Source organism: Callospermophilus lateralis, chromosome 1, assembly GCF_048772815.1.
Source record: "Callospermophilus lateralis isolate mCalLat2 chromosome 1, mCalLat2.hap1, whole genome shotgun sequence".
In the NCBI taxonomy this organism is placed as follows: domain Eukaryota; kingdom Metazoa; phylum Chordata; class Mammalia; order Rodentia; family Sciuridae; genus Callospermophilus; species Callospermophilus lateralis.
This window is the reverse complement of record NC_135305.1, coordinates 199,931,800-199,948,150: the sequence shown is the minus strand read 5'-3', so window position 1 is coordinate 199,948,150 and position 16,351 is coordinate 199,931,800. Positions and strand designations below refer to the sequence as shown.

Below are 16,351 nucleotides of genomic sequence, written 5' to 3'. Positions count from 1 at the left end.
AAACTGCTTATGTAGACTAAGCTCAGAAGTTTGAAAAAATTATATTTTAAAGATTCCCCACTCACCTCAGCAATGTCCTTGTGGAGAACAAATTAAAAGAAACAAAATGTGTTCCTACTTCTATATTATATAATTTCAAGTGCTTTCTTACTTGTTATACAGTTTTAAATTTATCTTATCGTTAGTAATTACATAACACTATTGTATTCTAGGACATTTTCATGAATGAATAAATGATTCTTTGGCAAATCTTATGTGCAAAGTCTTAACCATATAACAAAAGAGCGGGGTGGGGGGGGATTGCTTCTTTTTAAAAACACGGACTGGGTGAATAACATATTTAAACAATATACTTTTGAGAAGAAGCTCACTACTTTTACAAGTTTAAAACTAGGGCTCTTTTTAGTTGACTAGAAAAAAATTTACTTGATTCAACAGTACAAAAAAAAGCACTACCAGCAGATAGATAGTTCTTAAGTGAGATAAGAACAAACTCAGGCCCTAACAGGCATGGTGGCGCACACCTGTAATTCCAGGGATTGGGGACACTGAAGCAGGAGGATGGAGAGTTCAAAGCCAGACTCAGCAACTATGCAAGGCCCTAAACAACTCAGTGAGACCCTGTCTCTAAATAAAATATTAAAAAAGAACTGGGAATGTGGCTTGGTGGTTAAGCGCCCTTGGGTTCAATCCCTGGTACCTAAAAAAAAAAGAAAGAAATCCCAGGTGCTGCAGAAATCATCATCATCTTAGCTAGAGTAAAAAGATCTTTAAGGAAGCCAAATAGATTACATAGCATTTAACAAAATCAGATGGGATAGGTACAAAACTTGGGTAACTTGAACTCCAAAATATATACATGTGTATGATTATATTTGTATATATATATGCATGTACATGTCTGTGCATACATGTGTGTTGTGAATATATATTCAGGCATACATAAACACACTTTATTGGAATAATGACACTCTGTGAAAAATTCTACTGTACTGTCATCCTCGATTACTTCTTTTAGTCATCACAGAATAGAAGTTCCCAGACCTCCCACTACATAGAGACAGACTATAAACCAAACTCAAGTATTCAGAAAGGGTTTTCAATCTCACCAAGAAACATGTTCAGAGGACACAGTTCATTGATATATGCAATATTTTCACTTCCAGTTTTGTAAGAAATGTGGGAACTTCAATATAGGGCATTCATGGGGAAAAAAAGGCCTTTTACTAAAAGGGCTTGGCTTAACAGTGGCTTAGGCAAAGATACTACATGCCTAAAGACAAATATCTATCCCAAAGCATTTTTTTAAATGGTAAATTCCATCAGATACAGAAAAAGGAGATAATAACTGGAAACACAACTTAGTGTTCACCAGTTTACAAAAATAACTCTTACGACAACCATAAATCTTTGATATAAAAGCCAAATCTATCCAATTCATTCATTTTACATATCCAAAGTATAAAGCAATGCTACATAAGGTCTAAATTTCAAAGAGATTAACTGAAATCATTTTTCAAGATTCCCAGTCTAACTTTACTGCCATGTGCCTGCAAACACCATGATTATAATCTTTAGAAATAAATTAAATGTTGGAAAATACTTAAAGAAAAATATTTGCTTTATAGTTAAGTTTGCCCCATAATTTCTAGTATCAATTATACAAAAATAATTGACTGCTTGCTACTACCATGAAATGCTTCCTCACTTAAAAATTAGTCAAGTTGGGGCTGGGAATGTGGCTCAAGTGGTAACACACTCGCCTGGCATGCGCGGGGTGCTGGGTTCAATCCTCAGCACCACATAAAAATTTTTAAAAAATAAAGATGTTGTGTCCACCGAAAACTAAAAAATAAATATTAAAAAATTCTCTCTCTCTCTTAAAAAAAAATCAGACAAGTCAAATGACTGATTATGAGAAAGACTCTGTAACAAGAGTACTTATTGCTCAGTTTGTGCTGATGACTTTTGGAATAACAAAAAAAAACTTGGAAAAGTAATGACAAATATTTTGTAATGGTTAGATGTCATCAATACATTTTCATTCAATAAGTCAAACTGTATCTTAGCTTTCTAAGTACATCACAGAAACACCTTAAATCAGACTCTGGAGAATTTTAAGATAGTTTTGATTACCTTCCAAAGTATAAATAAAAAACTTTGGTCAATTAAGCAAAATAAAATAAAACTTTATACAGTGAATAACAAGTAAATTTTCTGTTTTAATTTCAGAATTAAATACAGCATAAAACTAAATGGCCTGGCAATGTGGCTCAGTGTTAGAACACTTGCCTAGCAGGGCTTGGGTTAATCCTTATCACCACAAAAATCAATCAATCAATCAATCAATCCAAAAAACTAAATGTGATATTCTCACCTTTCAAACAAAGGTCCATGCCATAAATTCCTATTTAGATACAGAATTTTCTACTAAATAAGTTTTCTAAATACAAGCAGTAAATCTTGGAATATTTTGATATCATATTCTAATTTTAGTGTTTAATCCATTAAAACACTTTCCCTAAGTCACCTTATTATCTACTATGTAATGGTTAAAGGAGAACAAAGTCCACTTCACAGTTTTTATCATCTAAATTTAACTTTCTGTATGTTATGTCAGAGAACCAAATAATTTCCCACCTAGAAAGAAACCTCTGAAATCTTTAACTCAATATCCTTATTAAAATGAATTTCTGGTACCTCCAAATTTTCCCTCAGATGATAAATAAATTTAAAATAAGACTTGATGGTAGGCTTCCAATTCTCAGCTAAATGTAACATGTTATTCCTCTGACAAAAAAAAACTTACTGGTTTCTACCTTTATCATGATTTAAGGAAATAGCAAGTAAGGCCCCCCCAAATTAAAGCATGTTACATATATCCTCATATATAAAACATATTTCAAACCCATTATGAATTCTGCGCTGCATCACAAATGAAACTACTTCCACACAGAAAGTCAGCCTCCATCAGTGAATCCCATTTCAATGTCTGAGGAGGATAACTGAGAAAGTTCACTTATTAACCAGCAGAAGTATCTCACCTTCTGATCCTGCAACCACCAGACACAAAGTAGAATCTACAGCCTGTAACACTCTACAAGTGAACTGCTACTCTTTCCAAAGTGAAAATATGCTAGGACTGTAATATAAGTACCAAAGAAATATGTTCTGAATGTCTACGGAATTCACCTTTCAATTACCAACAAAAAAAGAAGGCATGCATCAACTGCAGCTGACGAGTCAGCCATCATGCAAGAGTGAGCAGGGAAAACTATGGGCAAGACACATACTGAACAGACAGGAAGGCTAAGCACAAACTGCTGCGGAATGTTGCAAGAACACACTGTGTTCTTCCAAAGCAAAATTCAATGTATCTCAGGCAATTTTTATTTAAACAACAACAACAAAAAGTTGGAAAACACTTCTAGACAAAAACTTAACCAATGTTAATTATGGTCCTATATCAGTTAAATAAAATGCAGGGGAGGACTTTTATTGCTAACTCCCCATTTTCACTTCAGGTGAGGTTCACTCAAATCCTTGGGAATTATAAAAATGGATGAAAGCTCACTTTAAATTTAAACAAGAAGTTGGCAATTTACAGCTCAATAATCTAACAATTCATTCATGGAATATGAACTGGATATTTACCATTCACCAGGTTAGGTTTACGTACACACAGAAAATATTTCCCAAAAAGGTAGCTGAACTAGTGAAGGAGGAAGGGAATTAAAAGAAGAAATTCTTAGATAAAGCTAGAAAGAATGTAGTATCGTTTTTGCCACTCTACCACCTTTTCTACTTTTCATCCTGAGCATCCTAATCAATCACAATAACAAATGACAGAATTTTGAGGTTCCACATAGCATTATTGTTTTGATGCTCTGACCTAGAGTATACCCTACAATATGGCTAATAGGACCCACTTCAACTTCTATTGCAGGAAATAAACAAAGATGCAGTAGTGTGGAAAGGCTGCCAATCTCTAGATTAACTGCTGATTTTATGTCTAATGACATAAAAAATAACCCAGTACCTTTATCCTAGCAAAAAAAACAAAAAACAAAAAACAAGCAAACAAAAAACCCCTGCTAAAAGCATGTGGCATTGGGCGTTAAAAAACACAGGCATTACTATAAAATAAATAAAATGCAAATTAAAAAAAAAGGAAAAGAATTTTATTAGAATTCCCACCCACTCATCAAGCCTCTTTTGTGAGTTTAAAAACAAAAACAAACAAACAAACAAAAAAAACTAGAGTACCAGTTCTCACTGCATGTTCCAAAGATCCTAGGGCCCTGGGAACCTTTTAGAGAATCTATGAGGTCCTCCCTTTTCCAAATACATATCTGTGTAGAGTAGATTTTCTCCATATGCTTCAACCAAAGTAATGTAGGTTGAATGTAGAAACATGCATGAAAATTTAGCTGTGTTCTATTAAACCAAACAAAGCAATATATAAAAATGCAAAACAAGGTCCTTCTTCATACTATATTTTATCTTGGGAAATATAGATATATTTTATAAAAATATTAATGCTAACATGTAATAGGTTTATAACTGCTTCTTTAAATATTTTTTAGTGTCAACTGACCTTTATTTATTTATGTGATGCTGAGAATCGAATCCAGTGCTTCACACATGCTAAACAAGCGCCATACGGCTAAGCCACAACCCCAGCCCCTATAGCTCCTATTTTTAAATGGATTAGACTTTTTAGATTTTTACTTTAATTAGTAATACAAAAAATATCAATATATAAAGCTCACATATATATAGCTCTTTGGTATAGCTCTCTGGTATTACAATAAGTTTTAAAAACGTAAAATGGTCTCTAAAATAAAATAGTTTGAAAACTACTGTGCTACAGTCTATATAAATAAAAATAAATACTACCACCAGTGGCATAACCCAGACAACACAATACTTATATATAATTGGGGGCTTTATAAATTTAATAAGCACCACATTTGCAATAAAAATCTACTTTTTGAGGTCAATTTTCAAAATGTATAACAAGATTCATTCTATTCATTATGCTTTGACCTTCAAAAAAGTTGCAGATGTATGGCTCAGTGGTAGAGCACTTGCCAAGTATGTATGAGGCATCCTTAGCATCACATTTAAAAAATAAAGTTATTGTGTCCACCTACAACTCAAAATATTTTTTTAAAAGCTGCAGATCTATCCAAATTTTCATGTATTCCTTAGATAGAAATTTATCAAATACCTTAAAAACATTAAGCAAATGTTAAAAAAATTGGACTAAAATAAAGCTAAATAAGTTTAATTAAATTGGAGATAAGATCCTACACTCCCAGAGAACTGTGTTCTTCCAGTTGCTGATGCTTTCCACTAATAGTGGTGTTGCCCAGGACATAAATGCATTTAAAATGCGCTGAAAATAGTAAGTTTTTCCATCAAATAATCATTTAGTGCCAAAATATGTATATATTACTTATCTAACATGGCACACTTAAAATCTAATTCATACCTTTTTTTTTTTTTTTTTTGCCTGAGACACATGGAATTTTTTTTTAAAGCTTATTCTAAATACCCATGATAAGGAGGAAAAGAAAAGGGGGGGAAAAAAAACAGCCCTTACCCCAGTCCTGTTCATACAAGGCTTGGGAAAGGCACCATGATTCACTTATTGGCATGTGTGGATGCACAAAAATAAGATGTTTTGTGAGACTTAAGACTCCAAGAAAACTATGTCACATAAATTATCAGAAACAAAGTACTTAAATACACATAATTTTAGTTTGTCATATAAAATGCATAAATCTTACACATTATTTAAATATATAAACTTTTAATGGGTCTGCTTCAAACTTGAAATAAATATGTTCAATTGAAAGTCTCTGATATGTCAAACCTAGACTATACAAATGATGGAAAGCTTATTTCCTGCACAAACACAACATGACAATAAAAAAAAAAAGCAAAGAATGAGTTAATCCAAGTTTTTCAATGCATATAAAACACAACTTCACAAAGACAATTTACATGAAAGGAAACAAGAACTTATGAAAGTTAACGTATTTTAGACTTTCCTAATTCAAGCAGAATATTTTATTCATTTTGCCTAATTGTAGACAAGAACTTTTTAAATTTAACACTGTGATGTTGATTCCTTTTTGTAATGGCTGTTTAAAGTGCTTGAAGGTAACTAAGAAAACAGACTAAAATTCTATCAAATTTTAGAAATTTTAAAACCTAGAATAAGCTATATCACAGCATTATTGTATTATTCATAAAAGCAAAAATACAAAACAATTTAGGCATGGATCAATAAAAACATGGTTACCAAGTAAATGACGTGCTACTCTTTGACACAGCCATTAAAATGTGTTAATACCTTAAAAAGATTTAGAAGTATTCCTAATATAATGGCATAAAGAACATACAAATTATATTATTATAATAACATTAAAATATGTATTGGTTAAAGGACTATATGAGGTGTGTGCCAAAACAGTGGTGGGCTTTCATATTCCCTATTTTCCAAACTTTTGGCAAGATAACTGCATTAATAATTAGTCAACTGTCCCTACCTCCCATGTTGGTCAACAAATAAACACCAGACTCACAGAACAGCCAAAATGCACTGTGACATAATAGCATTAACATTCTACCTTAGCACTGCATGAAGATATAATTTTCAAGATGAATGGAAATATTTCCTTGCACCTAAAACAGCATTATACACTAAAGCTAAATCATCAGATTTCTCCAAGTTTAAAATCTCGTTACTAAAAGATATGATCATCTGTTCTTAAGTAACACCTAAAAAGTAATAAAATGAACAGTTGTAGTAAGGTGTTTGTAACAAATATGTTTTTCATTTTATCAAGTACTATACTATCATATTCTTGAAAATATTCCTAACATTTCTACTAAAAAGTATACTACTTAAGTACTAGAGGTGATAGAACATGTGGAAGTCCAGATTCGTGGCATTTGTGAATAATTCATGCAAAAATTATTCTTTGTAAAATCAGAGGCATTCAGATTTCCTGCATTCTATAACACAGGGGAGGCATCATGGTTTATCTAGAAAAAAAAATGTGATAGCACATAGATTCAAGTAAAGTAGCAGGGAATGTTCTTTAGTAAATTTTGACATCCAGAATAAGCAATTCAAGAGTTATCTATTAATATCCACATATCAAGAACTATTAACAATATCAGAACTACATTTTTTTACAGTTGAAAATGCATTAGAAGGATTTGTTTTTTTTTGATAACAAAAATTTGTTTAACTTAGACATAGCTAGTTATAAAATCCTAACAACAGCAAATCATGTTAATGTTCCCTTTACATGGCCAACTCTTAGTGTTTAGCTTCTAAACTTTAAATCCCAAGAGATTTTACTCAGAAAAAGAAAAATATCTAATCAAAGCAAATGCATGCTCCAAAAGCCAGATGATATTCACACAGTATAGAAACTCTACTTCCTTTACATGGACTTTTTTCTTATGTTAAGTACATAACTGAAATTTTTCTTTCATAGCATGTACACTCTGTATTTGAACGGAGAACCATTTTCTATTTGGAAAGTTCTGTTTATCTAAGACCACTAGATGAAATGCAGCTTATGTGCAAAACTAGTTTTCAGTATAGATTTAAAAATGCGGAACAAGTCCATTACGACTTTCATAGCCCTCTATAAGTATGATTACAAGTATATGTGTTAAAAGTATCTATCAAAACATTTACAACTGTGTTATGTAGAGACTTTCCAAAGTAAATGTATGTATTAAATAATTTAAATCTTGGCTGGAGATGTAGCTCAGTGGTAAGGCACTCAAGTGCAAGGCCCTGAGTTTGATCCCCAGTACCACACACACATAAAAAAATAACAACAATAATGAAAATTAAAATCTTTTAATACTTATTTTTTCTATTTTGACAAAACAGAAAAGTTTCTCAACTTACAGGCTAGCAAATATTAATGAAAATTTTTAGTTTTTAGTTTTGAGGCTTGGGGTTGTAACTCAGCAGTAGAGTATATGCTTAGCACACAAGAGGCCCTAGATTCAAACCCAGCACTAAGGGGGAAAAAAGAAGAAAAAAAAAGTATGTGTGTGTGGTTGGTGTGTGTGTGTGTGTGTGTGTGTGTGTGTGTGTGTGTGTGTATGTGTGTATACGCATGTACACATAAACATATATATTTATGAAAATCACACTTAAAGACAAAATACATCTGTGTTTCAGAGAAGGAAGAAAGGTTGTATAATTAAAGATTTGATTGAAATATTATCTAAAACAATTTTATCCTCATGTGAATAAACTGTATATTTTATGTACCTTTTTCAATATTATAGTTATTCTTCATTTCCTACCTCCTTATAAAGTATACCCCAATTTAAAAAGAAAATTGAATTCCCTAACCAACATTATTTCCTTTGACTGGTTATAATAGTCAACAAAAAGCAGTCATAAAAATGGGAAGGCTTTAAAGAAAAGCTGAGACTATGTGCTAGGTTTTCTGTTTGCAGAAAATAAACATGTTTCACAATGTCCCATGAGGCTTCAGAGACTGTATTCTGAAAGAAGATGTCTATTACCTCTTTTCAAAAGGAAATATTCATAGATTTAATGTGAACAAATTCATTAACTAAATTCCCCAACCATTTTATCCATAAAACAAATGCAAGGAGATGGAGATTTATGAATAGTCAGCCAACTATTTCTCTTAGCCAGACCCATTCCCCTCTAACACCTAACTTACAATAAGGTTTCAAAAATCACGGACATCATTATCCTAGATCCATGTATGATTGCACATATGGTGTGACACTACATCATATACATAGAAATGAAAAGTTGTGCTGCAATTGTGTACAATGAGTCAAAATGCATTCTGCTGCCATATAAACCTAATTAAAATAAGTAAATTAATTAATTTTAAAAAGTCATTTCTCAAAACTGCATTCTGAGAATCAAATCCTCACCAAATTCAAAAGCCTTTTAAAACTATCTCCCCTACTATTCTATCTCCCCTACTTCCTGAAACATCTCTTAAATTCAGCCAGAAAATACAGCTATTCACAATTCCTATGACTTCTTGAGGTAACTTTTTTCTCATCTCTCTCTGCAAACTCAAAACCTCTATAAAAAGCAGACTCTGAGCTACAATGCCTGGTTTAACCATTGTGCATGAATGCAAAAATGTTACTTAACCTCTAGGTTCTTGTGCTTTCTTATTTGTAAATGAGGATAATACTAGGAATATTTTCTAGAATTATAAGAACTTATTACAAGTAAATAAAAGGAAAAGCACTGATACCACAGCCTTGCTAAAATAACCTCTGGTCCACAGTATTAATAATGGCCATATAAGCAGCAGTAAGTAGAACTAAAACCTACTGCCACTACTCTTAATATTATTATAAAACTCACTCTTCTGGAGTAAAAAGTCTTTCCTACAGATTTAACCACAGGCTTCAACCTTAGGCTAATGACTCCTGAAAGATGTTCAGATTTCTTATTTCCAAAATGTTACATATCAATTTCATTTGGAAATCTCAGGATTGACTCAAATTACCTACATAAACTCATCATCTGACTCTAATCCTCAACTTTGCCATTTATATTTCCTATTCTAACTCCACAGTATCCAGTCTCCTAAGCTTAAAACTCTGAGGTCATCATAAAATCCTACCTTTCTTTGGCTCCTCCAAGTTGACCAGATGTCAAATTCTGCACTCTACTCTTTTTCCTGTCCTTTCCAAAACCACCATCCCAGTCAAGATAGCTAAAGTTTTATCCTTCAAACCTGGATGTCTGCTATTACTTCCAAGTTTGACTTCCCATTTCATCTTTTATACATAAAACTCTAGCTTCCATCACATTTTGATTTTCTATTACTGATTTCCTATTGTCTTGTATGCCAAAGTCTAAATGAAGCTTCTCGTCTTTAAGATCCAATAGTCAAGTCCTTCACAATCCAACTTCATTTCCCATTTTGGCAAAAATGTTTTAGAGTGGATTCACATGCCCACTGTGATCATTGTGTCTGTTTATGATCTTGTAGCAAGTGAAATGTCTACTGTCTCCAACTCTCTGTTTAGGTCCATTCTATTCATAATTTGAAGTCCAACTCAAAATATACATTCTTCCTGACATGAAGACACAGTTCATCCTGCTGTCTTCTCTTTCTAACAGGTCTCCTTTCCTAGTAGTACTGGATACTGGACCTCAGTGAGTATTATGCTGATCTTTATTTTTTTCAGACTATCATTTATTACGTCAAAACATAATTCTTTTTATAACACTAAATCGTTCATTATTCCTTTTAAAAACAAATTATGTCTTTTAATTTCTGTTTACTCTAAAGCATATATAAAGTAGCAGTTATTTAATAATTACTATGCTGTGTCTACTTGAAAATTTAAAATTTCTAAATTTTTAACCTGAATTTTGATACTATAAGACAATGGTGAAGCAAAATTTTCTATAAAGCAATATATTAATATCTTGTTTTAAAGGCCATATTTAGTCTCTATAGCATTTCATTCTTTTCCCAACCATTTAAAAAAGTAAACATCAGGGGCTGGAGTTGTAGCTCAATGGTAGAGTGTTTGCCTAGCACACATGAGGCACTGAGTTTGAACCTCAGCACCACATAAATGAATAAATAAATAAAATAAATACATTGTGTCAAAAAAAAATAAAAGTAAAGTAAAAGTCACTTTTAGCTTAAGGGCTAGACATAAATCATGGGCTGGATATGGCCCATAGGCCACAGTTTACTGATCTCTGCTTTTGGTATTGAGCAGTTTGCTATTTTATAAAAAGTCTCTACAGTAAGTATTTTTACCAATATTCAACTTTTAAAAACACTCATCAAGCACTTTAAATGACTTTTGAGTGCAAACCTAAAAGGTAACCTCTGAGTTCTTACCAGCTCTTTCAGACTTTTCCTTCTGTTCCCGTAATTCCTCTCCCTGAGTAGTCATCTGTTTGATGCGGCTACGGAGTTGAGCAATTTCTTCTTCTTTCAGTTCCAGGGTTTCATGCATCTGACGTTTAGTCTCTGCTATTACCATACCCTAAACAGAAGTGAAAACTCTAAAGCATTTGCACAAACAAAACTGCATCATCAATAGCACAGTTTTAGGCAAAAAAATATTTCTTTCTAAATATAGCATCAGAATTATTTCAGTATTTCATACTCTGAACTCTGTGTTCTGCTCTATGCCTCAGTTTACTGGCATAATATCAGGACTTTTTTATATAAAAATTATTTTACTATTTTAATGATAAATTTAATCTTTTAACCATTAAAATATGTTTTTAGTTAAGATTTATTTTATAACCTTCCTATAAATGTCTTATAATTTTCCCTGTCTTAAAAAACAGTTTATAAGGAAGAAAATACAGCCTTTGAACTTGGTTCAGAATCATAATAAAAGTACAATACTGATCTGTACTATTATACACAGATTATCCCAGAGACCGTTGGGAGTGTGAGATGCCTGCTGCCCCACTGGATGGAGCAAGATGGCAATTCAGATCTATCTGGTTTTTCTCTTTCCTTCTTAGACTGTCTCTGGTTCCACCACAACTCCTTACAGCTATCAGTAAGGTATACTCATTCTTCCAATTTGCTAGTTGCTTCTGTTCCCTCTCTGTGAATAAACTATACTAGAAATGGACTTTGCTGTGGGGAAGGGGGGAAGGGGGAGATAACGAAATTATTATATATTAAATCAGTCATTTTGGACTAACAAAAATTGGGGTAGCTCAATTTGTCTTTTGAAAACATGTTCAGACTTTTGTGTAGCTATTTTAGGGTCTTAAGAGGATTACAACCTTACTTGCAGGGTCTGCTGACCCCTTTGTTAGAATATGACTCTTCAAGATAGCTACTATTAAAGGACAGATAAAAACCAGGTAAGTGGAAGAGCATTGTTAAGAAGAAGTTTCAAAACAAAACTATGAGCCTTCACAATGTAAAAAGAAAATCACAATGTAAAAAGAAAACAGAGAGGAAAATGAAACCTAAAGATTAAAAGTAAGTCTTTAAAGTTTTATCAACAGCAAAACCTTTAGCAACTTAGTGAAACCTTGTCTCAAAATAAAAAATAAAATGGGCTGGGGATCTGGCTCAGAATTTAAGCACTCCTGGGTTCAATCCTGGTATCAAAAAAAAAGAAAAAGAAAAAGAAAAAAGACTGTATCAACCAAGTACAATCAAACAACTTCATGTGATTCCTGATTCATAAAAGGAAAAAGAATATTATGAGATAATAAGGAAAATCTGAAACTGAATAGATAGTAGATCACATTTTAGGAATTTTATTGTTAGATTAATTATGATAATATGGTTATGTTTTTATAAAAAAAAGACTTTGTTTTAAAGATATGTTAAAATACTATAGCTATAACTAGCATATTAAAAAAAATGATGGATGGTATGGAATGAACTGGGAGCTGCTTTTGAAAAGGACCCAAAAACTTAGGGCTGAAACACACATCAAAACTGTTTACTCAAAACAGTTTTCAGCCATCCCTGCTATGCAGCTACCGCTGACGCACCAACTCCAAACTACCAAGGTAAGATTCATCCCTCAGTCCTTCAATCTCACATCCTAAAATCCATGTGTAGAAATTCTTTATGTTAATATTTAAATTATTACTTTGCTTTTCAGGCAACTTGTTTGAGAGATTAGTCTGCTTTCATAATATTTGAAGGAACATACTGAAACTATTCACATTTAGAATGACCTAATTTAACTTTTCTCTGAAAAGTAGATGTGTACCAGAAGTACAGACTTCCTTTGCAACCATTATTCAAATTTATAAACTAAAATGTTGACTAAGATCAAGAAAACATGGAGAAAATTGCCTTCCCATGATATAAAACTAATGCTAATAGTTACATAAATCTACAAATTAAGAAGATTTTTCACGGAAGCAGTTGTAATAATTTAGAAAGCAGAAATATGAATGCTTCCAGCTGCTTTCCAAAGTAAATTCTGGGACCCTCCTGATAAGTTTTAGTATCATAAATTTTGTTGTTTTTACCTTATCTTGTTCAAGCTGTTCAATTAAATTCTTTGCGTCACGCAACTGAGTGATAAGTTTAGTCTTCTCAGCCATGTGAAGCTCCTAAAAAATGTTAAAAATTCATTTTTATCTCCAATAAAGTTTCTCCTCATATGAGAACTCTAAACATCTTATGTAATCTAGAAATGCATATTACATAGGAGAAAAATACATAGGAAGTATTATAAGTACGCTAAATGCAATCAAGTCCAGGGCACTTGGGTGCCCAAACTAAAACACCCTCTCCATCCTATTTGTGGAGGATGGAAGAAGATTTTCCAGAGAAGCTGCAGGCCATGCTGAAGCATGTGGATATAGCTCTACAGAATTAAATACAATAAAACTCATTTGCTCTTTTACCTTCATCTTTTCTAGTTCTTGAAGTCTTTCATCTAGTTGTTCTTGCAGTGCTTCTTTTTCACTGGTTAACAGTGTACATTGTTCCTTATGTGACTGAATTGTTTCTTTACAACGCTGAAGTAGATTCTCTTGCCTCTTAACTCTTTGCTGAAGCATTTCCAGTGTTTTAGCAGAAGCTTCATCTCCCACTAACAATAAAGCAGCATAAGCAGAGGCACTCAGTAAGGAATATAAAGGAACTCTGGGAGTTAGTCTGTTAATACACAGGAGTTCATTTTTTTATGTATTTATTTATTTTTTTTTTGGTGCTGGGAATTGAACCCAGAGCCTCACGCATGATAAGTATGCACTCTATCACTGAGCTACCCCCCAACTCCCAGGACTATATTCTTATACCAAAACTCTGCTATACTCTTGAGTGTGATCAAGAAGAGAGGAGACAACACTGGTCTGCTAATAAGGTGGCGCCCATCCAAACCTCTACTCTTAGTTACTATTTGTTTGATATGTATCTGTAATTACTAAGTAGTGCATTCACCTATTTTGTAGTTCAATCCCATCCTGGACTGGCACAATAGTTCACTAACAATAACTGAATCCATCCTCCTTAAAAGACAGCTTGATAATCTTTTTATTGTTGTTATACAAAATTACCCCATGTCTTAGCTCCCATCTCAAATGAATTAATAAAAAAATTCTTTCCAATAACCTTTTAATCTCTTCCTGAGAGGAATTCTTTTTCCTTTCTTTCTTTTTTTTTTTTTGGCGGGGGTGTGTGTGGGGTGGAGTACCAAGGATTGAACTCAAGGGCCCTTGACCATTGAGCCACATCCCCAGCCCTATTTTATATTTTATTTAGAGACAAGGTCTCATTGAGTTGCTTTGTGCCTCACTCTTGCAGAGGCTGGCTTTTAACTCATGATCCTCCTACCTCAGCCTCCTGAGCCACTGGGATTAGAGGCGTGCACCACCACCATGCCTGGCCAACAATTTACTTCTGTTGGGCCATAAGTCTCTTTGAGAGAAATGTTAAAAAATAAAAAGTGGGGATTTTATTGAACGTGTACCTTAAAGACTCAAAAAATAGGGAGGGTAATAACTAAATTTTAAGATAAAAATTTAACTGTTTCTTCTTTTCTAGTTAAAAAAAAAACAGGGCAAATATCACCATCTTTAAATATAAAACTATATAGACAATATTATTTTTTAAACTAAAACATGGCTGGAGCTGGAGTTCAGTGGTAGAGTGTTTGACGCACGGGTGAGGCACTGGGTTCAATTTTCAGCACCACATAAAAATAAATAAATAAAGGTATTGTGTCCATCTACAATTAAAATCTACAACTAAAAGAAATTTTAAAAAAACTAAAATATCCAAATAATTACAAATAGCATATTTATTAAAACTGAGCAGAACTTACTTGTTCATATGAAATCTAGCTACTGCTATCAATAAAAGAGTGTAACACAACAAATTTTAATTACAACAAAATTATGGTGCTACTTTCAGACTATGCAAATTTCAAGTCTTAAAACAAGTCTTATTTTCCTATAAAAGTAAGACAACAAAGAACCAAAAATTAATAATAACCCTTGCTTGTTGGTGGAAATGTTATGATCAAGGGCATTTTATATTTATCTCAATCCATTTCTATCTGTTCATGTTCTAAAAGCCTTTAACAATCTCCTTTAATTCTTAAATTAGGCTTTGGATAAGATGAAGCTTACCTACTGGTTCTATATCACTCTCTGTATTCTCTTCTTTAGTGAGGACTTCTGCCTGTGGTTCCACTTGAGGGAGTGGTTTCGATACATCAATATTCATTGGGCCATTTCGTAATCGTTGTTTCAGGAGAGAAACCTAAAAGAAGTACTTCATTAGGGGGAAAATACTATTGACAGCAGAACTTTCTTTAAAGCACACAGTGGATATAGTAAACAATATTCTTTTATTATAGTAGGGGAAAAATTAAATAAAAAGTTCACTCACAGTGCAATTGATTTTAACATGTGCTATTGATATTATCATTAGTGCCAGTGATATTACCATTAGTCAAAAGACATAATAAACCAAAATCAGCCTTCTAATTAATTAAGGAAAGCCCAAAAGTTTTTAAAATAGGCTTTTTGTAAAATTTGGAACTCTTTAGATATCCCATCTAACTTTTGTATTTTTTCATTGAAAAAAAATTCCACGTTTTTATCTCTTACTCTTTTACCTGAGTTTGGAGAACACTGATATACTGATCTTTCTCCTCTAAAGATGCATCAAACTCCTCTTGGAGATGTTTTTTGGCTTGCTGATCCATTTGGAGCTCCTAAAACACAAAAGATTTCACAAGCAGTTTTCAGTATAAAACACAGTTTTTAAAGTTTAAAAACATGATCGATCAAGATTTGCATACCTCTTAATATAAGGTAGCAGCAACAATAATTAGAGAATAATCAGAATCTAAGACATTAACATTATTTAAAACATTTACAGCAACAAATAATTTTGTTTCTTAAGTAACAAAGATTCAAGAAGAAAGTGTATACTTTCTGGAGCTATAATGATTGTTAAATTGTTAATAATGGAAGGAGCACTTAAAACTTTACTTCAAGACACCATACTGCTTTATATTATCTTATATTATATTCAACTTAATATAAAACTAAGTTACAATATACCAAACAAAATGCCAACTGTTTCCCTCCTTCGAAAACATGAAAGCATCAAATATTCAAAAACGTTTCTTATCTATAAAACAATAAACTTGTAGTTTCTAAAATTGCTTAAAACGCTGGTTTCTTTGGATCATCAATAAACCTTTCTAATGGAATCCAATGATCTGAGTTATTTCCCTGTTATACCAACCACAATAAATACCATCTCAACAGACGTACTCACTTTCCTTGACTCTGAGTTCCTGGCCACGTTTTTCTTTG

General features: G+C 32.6%; 1 protein-coding gene across 4 annotated transcripts in view; it reads right to left on the bottom strand.

Moving 5' to 3' along the window:
- Positions 1-16,351, bottom strand: part of Golga4 (golgin A4) — a 96,806-nt gene that overhangs the window by 40,219 nt on the left and 40,236 nt on the right. For 3 of the 4 annotated variants that reach the window (XM_076843628.1, XM_076843635.1, XM_076843643.1), the window contains 5 exons: positions 15,643-15,741; positions 15,152-15,284; positions 13,424-13,611; positions 13,043-13,126; positions 10,917-11,064 (listed from right to left, as the gene is read on the bottom strand). In XM_076843628.1, the coding sequence (XP_076699743.1) occupies positions 10,917-11,064; positions 13,043-13,126; positions 13,424-13,611; positions 15,152-15,284; positions 15,643-15,741 (652 nt within the window). Of the gene's footprint in view, positions 1-5,608; positions 5,669-10,916; positions 11,065-13,042; positions 13,127-13,423; positions 13,612-15,151; positions 15,285-15,642; positions 15,742-16,351 lie in introns of those variants that run through there. The other variant, XM_076843651.1, reaches the window with a different exon arrangement.